This window comes from Tachypleus tridentatus, chromosome 3, assembly GCF_004210375.1.
Source record: "Tachypleus tridentatus isolate NWPU-2018 chromosome 3, ASM421037v1, whole genome shotgun sequence".
NCBI lineage: Eukaryota > Metazoa > Arthropoda > Merostomata > Xiphosura > Limulidae > Tachypleus > Tachypleus tridentatus.
Genome location: NC_134827.1, coordinates 73,849,067 through 73,862,287, shown reverse-complemented (window position 1 = coordinate 73,862,287; position 13,221 = coordinate 73,849,067). Strand labels below are relative to the sequence as shown.

General features: G+C 35.5%; 1 protein-coding gene and 1 long non-coding RNA gene across 3 annotated transcripts in view; one reads left to right on the top strand and one right to left on the bottom strand.

The window, feature by feature from the left end:
* Positions 1–629: 629 nt before the first annotated feature.
* The window catches only part of LOC143247186 (uncharacterized), a 17,448-nt gene continuing 4,856 nt past the window's right edge, over positions 630–13,221 (top strand). For both annotated transcript variants that reach the window (XR_013026422.1, XM_076494833.1), the window contains exons 1-2: positions 630–674; positions 3,751–3,804. Coding sequence is in view for 1 of the 2 variants with exons in the window: in XM_076494833.1 (XP_076350948.1) it covers positions 645–674; positions 3,751–3,804 (84 nt within the window). In the remaining variant the exon portion in view is untranslated. The remainder of the gene's footprint in view (positions 675–3,750; positions 3,805–13,221) is intronic.
* The window catches only part of LOC143247188 (uncharacterized), a 4,992-nt gene continuing 3,564 nt past the window's right edge, over positions 11,794–13,221 (bottom strand). Inside the window, exons 2-4 of the long non-coding RNA XR_013026424.1 lie at positions 12,701–12,809; positions 12,302–12,448; positions 11,794–11,979 (exon numbers count right to left, since the gene is read on the bottom strand). This is a non-coding gene — a long non-coding RNA (uncharacterized LOC143247188). The remainder of the gene's footprint in view (positions 11,980–12,301; positions 12,449–12,700; positions 12,810–13,221) is intronic.

The window sequence follows — 13,221 nt, the reverse complement described above, 5'->3', positions numbered from 1 at the left end:
CAAAGAGTATATGTAATTGAGTCTGTGCAATTCACAGATGCCAAGCTTCTGAAGAAATGAAATGAACTGTGTACCAATACCAGTCTCACAAACATTTCATTCTGGCACTCCATAAAGAACAAAAGTAATGGCACTGTCACTCATTTATCATGATGATGTTTCTTCTCTTCATCCAGATGAAGACCAAGCTAAGGCCTTCATTTGTGGGTACATTAACTAGTGTGCCAATTAGAGTCTGGTAATTTAATCAATTATCTGTAAAAAGTAATTACATTGGTTAATGTACCATAAATTAACCAAAAATTACAATTAAGTTGTCATAAAAGTAATCAATTAATTTAAATTATGGATTTTGATTATTTTGAACATTAAGGTAATTGAAATATTGCCATCATGCTTGTTTATTGTTGAGCACAAACGGAGGGTAGGTGGATGCTTTGGCTCGATTCCCACTGATACTAAATTTATCCATGCTGTCTTTTTTCAAAGCTGCTAAGACTATATACCACTGCCACTAATTTTGTGTTGCTGGTAGCACCCATCATGAACATCCTAACTATTTAAATATTAAATCGTTTTTTGTTGTTTTTACGTTGTGCTGTGTTTCTAACTTATAATTACGCATCTGTATTGTTTAGTGTTGTATGAGCATAGAAAAGCCTGGAAGAGAAACAGTAGGCACAGACACCCATTCATTGTTGTAATAAGTTAATAATTATATTTCCTTATTGTTGTATAAACACATGCAAATTTATTGGGGAAGTTAATAACTATTATTTCTGTTGTATAAGCAGGCACAGATTTAGGTAAGTGGTCCAAGGGGGTTTAATCCTTTTCTCTTCCCTGCAAATCTAAAGAGTTCAAACCTTCTTCATCCTTTTTCAGATTTAATCATAAAATAGCCAATACTATCAGTAAGAAAGATGTCTGTTCTTGTTTAATTGGTTTATTTATTACCATAAGTAATTTTTTTACTAAAGTTTTTGTGTATTTAACACAGCTGGAGTTGAGAGCAATGTGGTGACAGTCTCTGCCAGTAGCTAATTATATTTAAATAAATATAATAATATGCACATCAATTAAACATTGGCATGGTAAATATTTGTCATAGTTAGTTAGACACTAACTGTGTGCTTTCTAGACATGAGATATTTTCTATGAAAGTTATTCCTTTTTTCTTTTTTTTTACATACTGAAGGAATGTACACATTAGGGCAGTGAAAGTAGAACAAAAACCTTTACTCTCCAGATGATCAAATTTTTAGCTAAGCCAATGATTTGCCACTGTGGCTTTATCGATAGTATTACAAAAAATTTGCAGTTAGTATTGGTTGAAATTAGTAGCTCTTGTAACGTACTACAAAATTGATTTCACATTGCTTGGAATTTATAATTCTTGTGAGAAAGATATCATTGTATTGTTTATTCAAAATAAGAGAAAACACAAATGCCATGACTGTATAAGTGGTTAGTGTAAAACAAATTGAAAATAGCCTGTTTATGGATACTAAGATATGAGTTTAGTGTAGACTGTAATTTTTGTTTTTGAAGTGTAATTATAATTTGTAATTTTTATTATAAAATTTGAAATACTTTAGTTTTTTTATATCAATTGTGTTATTAGAAATAAAGATATAAGATATTAAATCATTGGGCTGTAACCCAACTGAGTTACTCACAATGATTTTGTAGGCCATCTGACTGACTTTATTATAGTCTATAGTGTGTATAGTTATGAGTAAAAAATCTGAAAGTTGTATACACTTATCCTTATTGCTAGTTAAGGTCTAGTGAGAACTCTCTTGCTCCAGATCCAAAATATGTTCAATTTCAAAATCGGAATATTTCAATAATCTATCAACAAACCTAAACCTCTAGCTTTTTATGAATTTTTGCCACAGGTTGTTCTTAAGATTATATGTTAATTCTAATTATTTAAACAAATTTAACTCAAATATTGAATTTAGTTAGTATAATTCCTAAATAAAAGCATTAATATTTTCATTTCTGAATAGTTATAGAGTGAACAAAACCTACAAGTATTAGAATTTTTCTGTCCATTTTAAAGAACATTTTTACCTATCATCCCTTGAAAATATTCATTTCTTGACTTACAAACATTTCCACAGGCTTTGGTTACCAACTTGTTATGGTGCTACATTAAGTAGTTTAATCATTTACCAATATAACATAGCTTTGAAAACAGCTATAAAGTAAGTCTTAAATATATTATATAGCAATAATTAAACTGTCATTTATTAAAGTAGTAGATATATAGGTTTTAATTTTCTTTTGTTATGAATTGAGCAAATATTCGTGCGTTAAGTTATAGTTTTGAAAGCTACAAAACTTTTCTTTAATTTGAAGACATCAGATAATTTGAGATACTCTAATCTTAAAGATTGGTCGAATGAGTTAAAAATATTAGCACAGAAACGAATGTTGAATATTTGAAAAAAGGTTTTTTCATCTTCAAGTACAAGTAGTAATATATATATATATATATACACACACACACATACTTTAGTTTGTTATAACCAAAACATGCAAAAAATTGCACTAACTGAAAGGATCCCAGGGTACAAGCTCTTATGTGGGATATAAAATATACTCTAGGTTTTGGAGGTGACTAAGAAGTAGGACCCACATTACAGTGGGGATACACCATCTGTCAGTCTTAATCTTCATTCACCAGTCTCCCATTATGAAATAAAAGAATCACAATAATTTTTTTTTTGTGATCATAACTCAAATTCAAACCAGTAGAGTTATTAAAGTCTTAGTGGTGGTTGAGAGTTGTACTAGTTAATTTAGATTGCTGGATGGAACCCTTCTACTAGGATAATTTGTTTACTGGGCTACCAATTAGTGACTTTTTGTCATAATGGGGTCTGGAATGCTGACTTCATGAGGTAAGTTTATTTAACTTACTTACCCCCAAATGGTAGTACCTTATTTTTCTTATTATTATTTCCCAATTAAATTTTTCTTCTCTATTTGGGAGAGCAGTCACCTTCCCACAACTGTCTGCAAGCAATGATGGGTGATATAAATGTGGGATGTTGTGGGCTTGAGCACCCACATCTTGTTCTCTTAATTTCTATATCTGTAATTTTAATTTCTGTTGCTATTCTTTTGCTTTATTTCTTTATGTGACTTATTTTATTTAGTATTATTTATATCATTAAGTTCATGAACAACAATGGTTATGGTGTGAAGTATATTAATTGAGGGAAGTTATTATCAATCATATTTAAGTAATTTACAAATAAGAATTAAGATTATTTATGAATTCACAAAAGACGTTCTTGTATAAATCCAGCATAACTCAAGGGGAAATATGGCATTCTTATCTTCAATAGTAATGTGAAAGCCTTCATAGTCATTTGCAGGAAGGAAGACTGCTGAAAAACATAATATTGTGTGGTGTATTTATAAAAAACAAAATGTGGGAGGTATCAATAGATCAGAAGACCAGTGGCACAAAGACTACTTGTCTTTGGCCTGGACAACTTTGGCTATTTGTTCTGTTACTAGGTTATTGTTACACTATTTGACTATCAAGGTAATTTGAGTATGCTTGTCTTCTTGAGTACATTTTCACATTGTGATTTTTGTGGAGATATGGTATTTTGTTGAATCACCACACAGCTCATTTTTAGTATATCTGAATGTTTTGTAAAAATTACTTTGATACTTTAGTTAAAAGGAGTGTATGTGGTTAAAGTGTTTTTTTTTGTTTTTTTTCAGGTGACATTTGGACTTGGAGTATATACAGGCATTTATATTGCCCAGAACTATCAAGTAAGCAAACAAATAAGCCTTATTATATAGTTTATTATAGTTTCTATTCATATTACAAGAACCTGGTGATGATAATCTTGTTGGGGTAACCCATCAATAAAGAAAAAAATATTCATTTTTTTTACTTTAGCAAAGTTGCATAAACTTTGTGATTCAGGAATTTATTAAAAACTTTTAATGATGAAAGTTTCCATTACATAACTGACTATTTTGGAAATTAACAAATGTGCTTATTATATGCACTTGAGAGAAATTATTGAAATGTCAATAATATGTTAGTTATTGTTACAAGTATATTTCTCAGACATTTTTATGTGATTATTAATATTATATGAACATTATGTATTTTTTAATTGTTTAGTAACAAAATTCTTTTATTTTTATAATCTCAGTTATTAGGCTTCATGTAAATATTTGTTTTATAAAAGGGATAATAATTCTAAATAGAGTTTATTGGAATTTCAGGTAGACCATAGGCACACACACATGTATATATTGGGTATAAAGAAAAAATTTCTTTGTAACTTGTGTGACAGTTTTTGTGAACATTACAAATACATAGGGTTTAATATGTTATATTAAAACAATATTGAATATTTAAATAAGTAACTTACATGATAATTACAGCCCATATAAAGTTTTGACATTTGAAATTTTGTAGGTTGTGTAATGGCACTCAAAATTCATGCTTTAGGAAAGAGCACAGCCCCTTTTGATGCAAAATATTTCTACACTTGGATCGTAAGATGAGTTCAGATTTGAGATTTAGAATATCCATGATAAGAATAGCAAAGTTTAGCATCTTGTAATGGATGAAACCATGAACACAAAAGTTAGTGGAAAGAGCCATCCACATGCTCTAGGTAATATAGTGTGCAACATACTGAAAAAAGGATCTCTGTCTGGAAAAGTGAGACAACATGCATGAAAGCTGTTTTGTGATGTATCTGTCCAACCATTGCAAACATAAGCAGGTGGAGAATGAAAAATGTCTTTATGATATTCCATACAAAGATGTCACTCAGTGGCACAGCTATGTGTCTGTGGACTTAAAATGCAAGAAAACAGTTTTAATACCCATGGTTGGCAGAGAATAGATATCTCATTGTGTAGCTTTGTGCATAACTACAAACAAATAGACTGTATGAAGACATGAGATATCTGTTTGATTGGGATGTTGAAGTTGGTGCTGGGAAACTGTTGTTCTCTTCCACTATATGATTTAGGTTGAGTAATGCAAGTAGGAATGGCATACATGGAAATTACAGACAAACAGTGGAACCATTTTGTAATGGAAACTGCTTTTCAAAGCTGTTGTTAAGATACAGGGTTATTACATAAGTCAGTGGGCAGCAATTTTTGTTTTATTGGGTTACTTATGTCATATCATTTGTATGATCAGGTAATGGGTTGATGCTCAATTTCCTTTTATTACTGTTACTTGTTTTTATATTTTCTTACAAGGTTTTTTGTATAGGTACATTGATTAAAGTAAAAAAAACTTATTAAACATTTATTAAAATAAAATATCAATGTAAAAACCAAACTGAAATAAATCAGTAGCTTTTATGGCACCTGCTTCATTTCCTTGGAAGACATTGAAATGTTCATACAATAGCTTGATGTTTTTAATAAGACACATGATGAGTTTTCTGCAGTGATTTTGTTCCTTGATGAATTTAATTTGTGAAAATACCTGTTTACATGTATAATTTGATTCAAGTGCTGAAAGACAAGCAACAACTATCTTCTTAAAAGAAGAAAATTTGGATGGAAAAGATGCTCACCATGTAGATATCATATTTAGATGGTTTTCTGGTTTTCACTCCTTGGTGTGGATTCCTGGGGACCTCCCAGGGAAGAATCTGTTCTTTCAGTTTACCTCCTTTGGGATCTAAACATCCAACCATGTGTTTACCGTGCATGGCAACCTGTGAAGCGGAGAAGAGGATCCTGGTGATTGAGGGGTCCAACCCTAACACACCACCTTGGCCTTGAATTCCTGTAGACGGGCAGCCTTGGAGTGCTCCCCCCTGGGTCAGATAGCTGGTCCACTCGGGCTAGGGTCAACCAAGTACCAGTGTTAGATGTTCTCAACAGGTGTTGTGGACATTATATCTGATGCTTGTGTTCGGATATAGTGCTCACGAAACCCTAGCAATGTCCTTGTTTGACATTTTAGTGCGTCCCCCTGTAGGGCTTCATTGTGCATTGGGTCAGTGAGCACCAAAATTTCCCTTTCTTTATTATGGATACTCCAATTAAATATCTTAATAAAATAATGAAAAAATAGTATTTAGGTAAATTACCACGTCTTGAAGATTCTGAGAAGCAATTTTTACCACCTGTTGTACCTCATTTTCTTATATTGCACTCACTTTCAGACAAACCTTTATGGCATATGTCTCCCTTTTTTATTCAGAAGGGACTAGAGGGACTTGCTGACTCTCCAAAGTCAGTAAAAAAGCTTAGATCTGGTGACATGTTGGTGGAAACATCCACATCTCAACATAGTGAACTCCTGTTGCATTCAAAAACAATTGGGGATATACCTATAGAGGTAATACCTCATGCTACTTTGAATTCATCATGAGGAGTTATTGTTGAGAGGGATTAGAAGAACATCTCAGAGTTGGAAATTCACACTGGTTTTTCCACCCAAGGAGTTTCTGCACTAAGACGTATCTCCACTCGCAAAGATGGAATTATGATGCCAACCAATGTCCTCATTCTGACATTTACATTGCCACGTCCACCTGTCACCATCAAGGTAGGTTATCTTAATTGCAAAATATGGTCATACATTACAAACCCTCTCCGATGTTTCCAGTGTCAATGGTTTGGCCACTCAAAGAAGTAATGTCGTGGTTCCTTGACGTGTGCTCGTTGCAGTGGCAAGGACCATGGTGCCTATGAGTATGAAACGGACCCTCATTGCATCAGTTGCAATGCCTCTCATCCATCCTACTTTCGTTCTTGCCCAAAATGGTTGGAAGAAAAAGAAGTGCAGCATTTGAAAATGATTCATAACATTACTTATCCTAAGGCCCGAAAATTGCTGTCCACCACTTCATCTTGGATGTCTGCTGTTGCACTTCATTCCACAGTTATTGTGGGAGTGCAGGCAGATCTCTCTGTGCCTCCTACAGAATCATTCTCAAAAAAAAGGAAAAGTCTTTTGATCTCCATGGTTAAAAAAGTTGATGAATGAACTTCTACACCCATCTCTGTCCCTTACATACATTCCAACAAACCCCAAGAACCACATCCTTTGATTCCAGGTACAGGCATTTCTTTGGATACATTTTCTTCTTTCACCCCAATATGCAAAAACAATTATTTGTTCTCATACTCAGTCTATGGAATCTACTTCCAATAGCAAAGACCTGCCCAGTCAATCCAGGGCAGGATCCATGGAGGTCAATAGACCTCCCTCAAATAAAGACAGTAAGGAAAAAAGATAATTGTGAACAAAGGGGTTCTCCAGCCAATTTGCCTACACATAATTGAAAATGGCCATCTTGATACAATGGAACTGTCGAGGTTTACGTACTAATCTGGATGACATCAAAACACTGCTTGCTTCCTACTATCCTGTATATCTTTCCTTACAGGAAACATTTCTGAAACTGCCAATACAGTCACCTTTCGGCAGTTTTCTTTGTACAGAAATGACAGGCTGTGTGATGGACGAGTGCGTGGAGGAGTGGCACTGTTGGTTGATCAGCATGTGCCCACCCTCTCTTTGCTATACAACACACCCTTGGAGCCATAGCCATCTGTGTTTCCTTGGGTCATACCATCACTGTTTGTTATCTCTACCTGTCGCCTGGAGAGACATATGATTAATCAGACCTTGATGCTCTCGTTGAACAGTTGCTGTCTCCTTTTCTAATCCTGGGGGACTTTAATGGACATCATCCCCGCTGGGGAAGTGCTACTATTGATGGGAGGGGTCGCTCTGTAGAGCGTATTCTCTCTGATCACAATCTTTATCTTTTCAATACTAGTTCTTCCACTTATTTTCATGCACCTAGTCAGTCCTTTACCGCTATTGATATCTCTGTTTTCTCCCCTTCATTATTCTCTCATTTTTCATGGAGGGTTGACAGTAATCCACTAGGCAGTGATCATTTTCCTATCCTTTTAAGAGAGACTGGTCTTGGTCGATGCCACCCTACCTGCATGACCCGGTGGAAGCTGGATCAGGCAGACTGGTCCACTTTCACTGCTCTTGCAGAACTTGATCCTGCCATCGTAAATCAGCCATCAATAGACGACTGTGTGGCAGCAGTAACTGACTGTATTATACAAGCAGGTGCTCAATGTATTCCTAAAACCTCCACACATTTTCCACTATATCCTTTTCCGTGGTGGAATCCTACTTGCCACTTTACAGGGAAGGCTCAAAAATGGGCCTGGGATACTTTTTGTTGATATCCCACACTCTCGAACTGCATCACTTTCCAGTAGGCCCGTGCAGATGCTCGATGGGTAAGATGTCAAAGCCAGAAGGAATCTTGGATTAAGTTTGCAATCAGCATATCCTCTACCACCAGTTCCAAAATCATTTGAGACAAGATTCAAAAGGTTAGTGATCAATACCACTCTGTCCCCCTCTCGATCTTGCTTTCTGATGGCCAGGAAGTAACTGATACCCAGAGCATCACCTGTACTCTAGGTGAAAGCTTTTGCCGGGTGTCTAGCACTTCTGCCTCTTCTACCTTCTTAGCCATCAAGACTCGGGCAGAGCAATTACTTCTTTCCTTTTGAGCTGATTGTCTCCATGACTCTAATCGTCCCTTTACACTGGTGGAACTCAAACTGGCCCTTCATCTGTTGGACCTGATGATATACAATATGAGATGCTGTGCCATCTATCTCCTGCTCCTCTTGCTATCATTCTGGTTGTTTTTAACTGGATCTGGCAGGATAATGTTTTTCCTGATGCCTGGTGCCAGGCTGTTGTCCTGTCTTTCTCCACGCCTTGGAAGGATCCCAAGATTCCTTCAAACTACCATCCAATTGCTTTGACTTATTGTCTCTGTAAGACCTAGAGAGGATGGTTAATGCTTGTCTTGTTTAGTTCCTTGAATCAAACAACCTCCTCTTGCTCACACAGTGTGGGTTCCGAGAACAGTGCTCCACCACAGACCGCCTGATTTGACTTAATGTCAGAGAAGCCTTTATCAAATGACAACATCTGTATCAATATTCTTTGACATTGAGAAGGCTTATGATACAACACAGAGGTATGGCATTTTGAGAGACCTCCATATATATTGGTTATGTGGCCATTTGCCCATTTAAAAAAAAATAAATTAATGGACAGGATATTCTGAGTTCGTGTGGGTTTGACATTTTCCCATTCTTTTCTGCAGGAACTTGAAGCCCCTTGGGGCTGTGTTCTGAGTGTCACATATTTCAATATAAAAATGCCATCACTGAACAGCTTCCTCTCACAGTTGCAAACGGGCTCTATGTCGATGACTTTCAAATCTCATGTCAGTCTTTGAACATGAGGTATATTGAGCAGCAGCTACAGAATGCCCTCAGTTGTTTACTGAAGTGGACCACAGCAAACAGCTTTACCTTCTCTCTCTCTAAAACCCTTTGCATGCACTTTTGCCACCAACAGGGTATTCGCCCTGATCCTGAACTCCATATTGGTGAAGTTGCACTGCCTGTGGTTCTTGAGACTTAGTTCTTGGTCTTATCTTTAACCGTAAGCTGACCTTTATACCACACATCAAGCAGCTATGGGACATTATGTATAAGAGCATTGAACATCCTCCGTGTTCTCTCCACCAGCACTTGGGGAGAAGATGGATGTTCTATGCTAAAAATATATTGTGCTCTTATTTTATCAAAAATCGACTGTGGATCACTGGTCTATGACTCTGCCAGACCATTGGCCTTAAAGATGCTAGACCCTATTCATCATCAAGGACTTCGGCTCTGCACTGGGGCTTTCCGCACTTCCCCAGTTCAGAGCTTATACATAGTCTCATGAACCTTCTTTGCACCTTCGCTGTTTGCAACTGTCTTTACTATATGCTTCGAAACATTGTTCCTTACCAAAGCATCCTACCTAGGGTTGTGTTTTCCTTCCTCGGTGGGCCATACTTTCTCAGACCAGAAGGTCTGCCATTGTTCCTTTTGGCCTTCGCATCCAGGTGCAGTTAGATGAATTGGGTCTGTCCTTGGATAACATTGCTGTATCCACCGGTCAGCCCATCCCACCATGGCTTCTTTCAGTCCCCAATTGTGACCTATCTTTGAGTCACCTGAGAAAAGTAGACTCTCCTGATTGGAAATACTGTCTGATATTTGCTGAACATCTTTCAAACCATCCTTTCATTTCTATTTATACAGAATCACCTCTACACCTTCTGTGTTCACTGCTGAACTATATGCAATTTCTCTTGTCCTGGATCACATAGAAGCTAAGCAGTACTCAAACTGCACTATTTATACTGACTCGCTTAGCTCTCTACTGGCCCTGGAATTGCCTCACGTTGGTTCACACCCTGTTCTCACTGATATTCAAAACCAACTGGCCTATTTCTCTTTAACATCTACTTCTATCCAGTTTCTCTGGATACCAGGCCACGTTGATATTCGAGGGAACTGGCTTGCTGACACTGCAGCTAAGTCTATCTGCTCTAACACTATCACTGTTGTGCCTGTCTCATACATGGATTATGGTCCTGTATTCAAGGCTCGGCTCCATGCTAGCTGGCAGTTGACTTGGAATGAGTAATGTGAAAACAAGCTTTTCCAAATAAATCCCTATATTGGACTTTGGCCGTCTTGTTACTGTAAGGATCGGAAAGAGGAAATTGTTCTAACTAGTTTTTTTAACTCATTGTTTTCTTTTATTTGGAACTGATGCACCAGTGTGTAGTTTGTGTAACACTCAGATCACAATAAGTCACATTTTACTTTCTTGTCGTTATGATTCACAACATCGGCATCATTTTAAGCATGATCTGTCCCAAGGTTTGTCCATAACGTTAGAAAGTGTTATTGGTGACAATGTCCACCTTGGTAATGTTTTTGGTTTTTTATGTCCATTAATCTTTTTAATGCCATTTAATTTTTTTAATTTATACTTTACACCTTTTTAATGTGGCTTCCTTTTAAAACTCATAGTTCATCGAGTTCAATTTGAAATTAGAAACTGACTGCAACATTAAGTAACTCGAAACCAGGACTGGAAAGGCCAACTTCAGGTGGCTGATGGTGATTTTAGTACTTACCTGTTAGTCTTCCTTGCGAATTCTAGCTACTTCTCACCTGGTTCATGCAAATTTATAATAAAACCAAACATTAGACCATAGGACTTAAAATTTTTAAATTTTGATTCTAACTCCATTTTAGTGGCATGCAGCTTATAAGCATTTCCAAATTGGCATAATTAATTCCTTTGTGCATCTTTAGTAAAGGAAAGTATTTAGATGTTTTTTTCATATACATCATGAAATACAGCAATTTTGAAATGAAAATTTTACCAACACTTTTGTAGTGCTTAACATTGTAGAGAGTGGACACAACTCTTTATGAACAGTGGGAATATTTGTTGCTGCATAGCGAACAGCTATTGCCAGATTATTTATATCAGTACTTTTGTCAACAGCTAAGCTAATTACATCACTCAGAAGTATATCAGTTTTAATCTACTCATTACATTCTTAGACATATCATCGACATAACACAATGTTGAACAGTCCTAGCAGGTGATATTTATTTTATTTTCTTTAGAATTTGTTTTCTGTTATGAAAATCTGTGAACAACTCTTCTGAACAGTCAAGGAAAATATTCTTCAATACTTTACTTTCAGTAAAAGGTTTACCATATGTGGCTGGTCTATGTGATGCAACAAAACTAGCTTGTGTTAAGATCTCGTTTGAACTTGAAGATGCTTCTCTTCTGCTTGATAGCATTCTGTACACTTTTTAATGTATTCCATTTTTATTCTGATCCCATTTTAGAAGGAGAGGCTTCATGCTTTGAATAATGACAATCTACGTTGTGAGTGGAAGCAGTAATAATATTTGAACGAGAGAGTGCATTGAACATGGTTGTTGTGCTGAATGCATCCATAGTCTTTCTCGCAGACTGGTTGGAACAGTCTCACCTTGTTTGATTTTGGCTCAGATATGGGTTGTGATCTGAAAAGCCACAAAAACGTTTTTAGGTGATAAATTCATGTCTTAGAACTTATATAACTGTCATAATGACTTTTTCAGATAAAAAATTAAAAGTTCGACAAAACATTAAAAACGTGCACATTTATGTGTATGTTATATAAATATAAAACTTTAAATAACATCACAAGATATTGTTAAGTAAGTTAGTTTTCTCTTGTGTATCCAGAAGGGAGAGAATAAAATATTTGAATATGACTTTATTTAATTGAAGATTTGGTTGACTATATGGAACCCTGAAGTGAGATGACTTAGCAAAAATATTTAAAATTTAAATGCTACTTACTCTCACTAAGTGGGCAAGTAATTCTTTTTGTGCAATGGCTGTGTCAATATGCTTTTTCTCCCCTTTTTTTATACCTATTTCCAGAATAGTTTTGTTTTCCCCAATGGTGCATCCATCAGCTGACATGTTATTTCCGGTTTACACCTTCTAGAATAATCAAGAAGATTCTATTGGAAGATGTGCCAGCCACGTGCATTCTTGTTTCACTTGTTCTAAACTAGCCTTAGGGTTCCTTATAAGTTATACATTGTTTATCAATTTTTTGTATTGCATTGAAATATTATTCCTATCTAATTTTCACACAAACACACACACATAAAATTGTACTTCTTTAATTCAGTGTAAAAGTTAAGTAGAAAAATTGACATTCATTTATAATAGAAACAAAATTTCAAATACCTGACTCTCCCCAACAAATCATAAATTTTTCATTAGATCACCAAGTGGCCTGCTGGTCATAGTTTTACAGACCACTGAGATAGATCGTGAACAGAGGTGGTAACATGAACTGAAAGATCATAATAAGAATCTGAAATAATTTTCATGTAACTCAACTTTTTTATTTTTTACTTTTATCTGACTTGTGTTAATATTGTTAATGTGGCTGAAACCTTATGTTTTCAGGTGGTCCTTTTATGAATTTTGTTACCAAATATGGGCTTATTCAAACTCAAAGAATTAACCAAATCAGAGTGGTAGAAACACATATGTAATTAGATAGCCTCATAAAGAGAAGTGGTGATAGGACTGTACACATGGAGTTTCTACTGTTCTAATAAAATGAAGCAGTCAAGTACTTTTGTAATAGAGAGTGAAATAACATTTCACTTTAATGTTATATGCATAGTTTGGTGTGGAGACTACTATTTAGCTTATGAACACAACTGAACACTATACTATTTCCAATTAACAAAATTTGA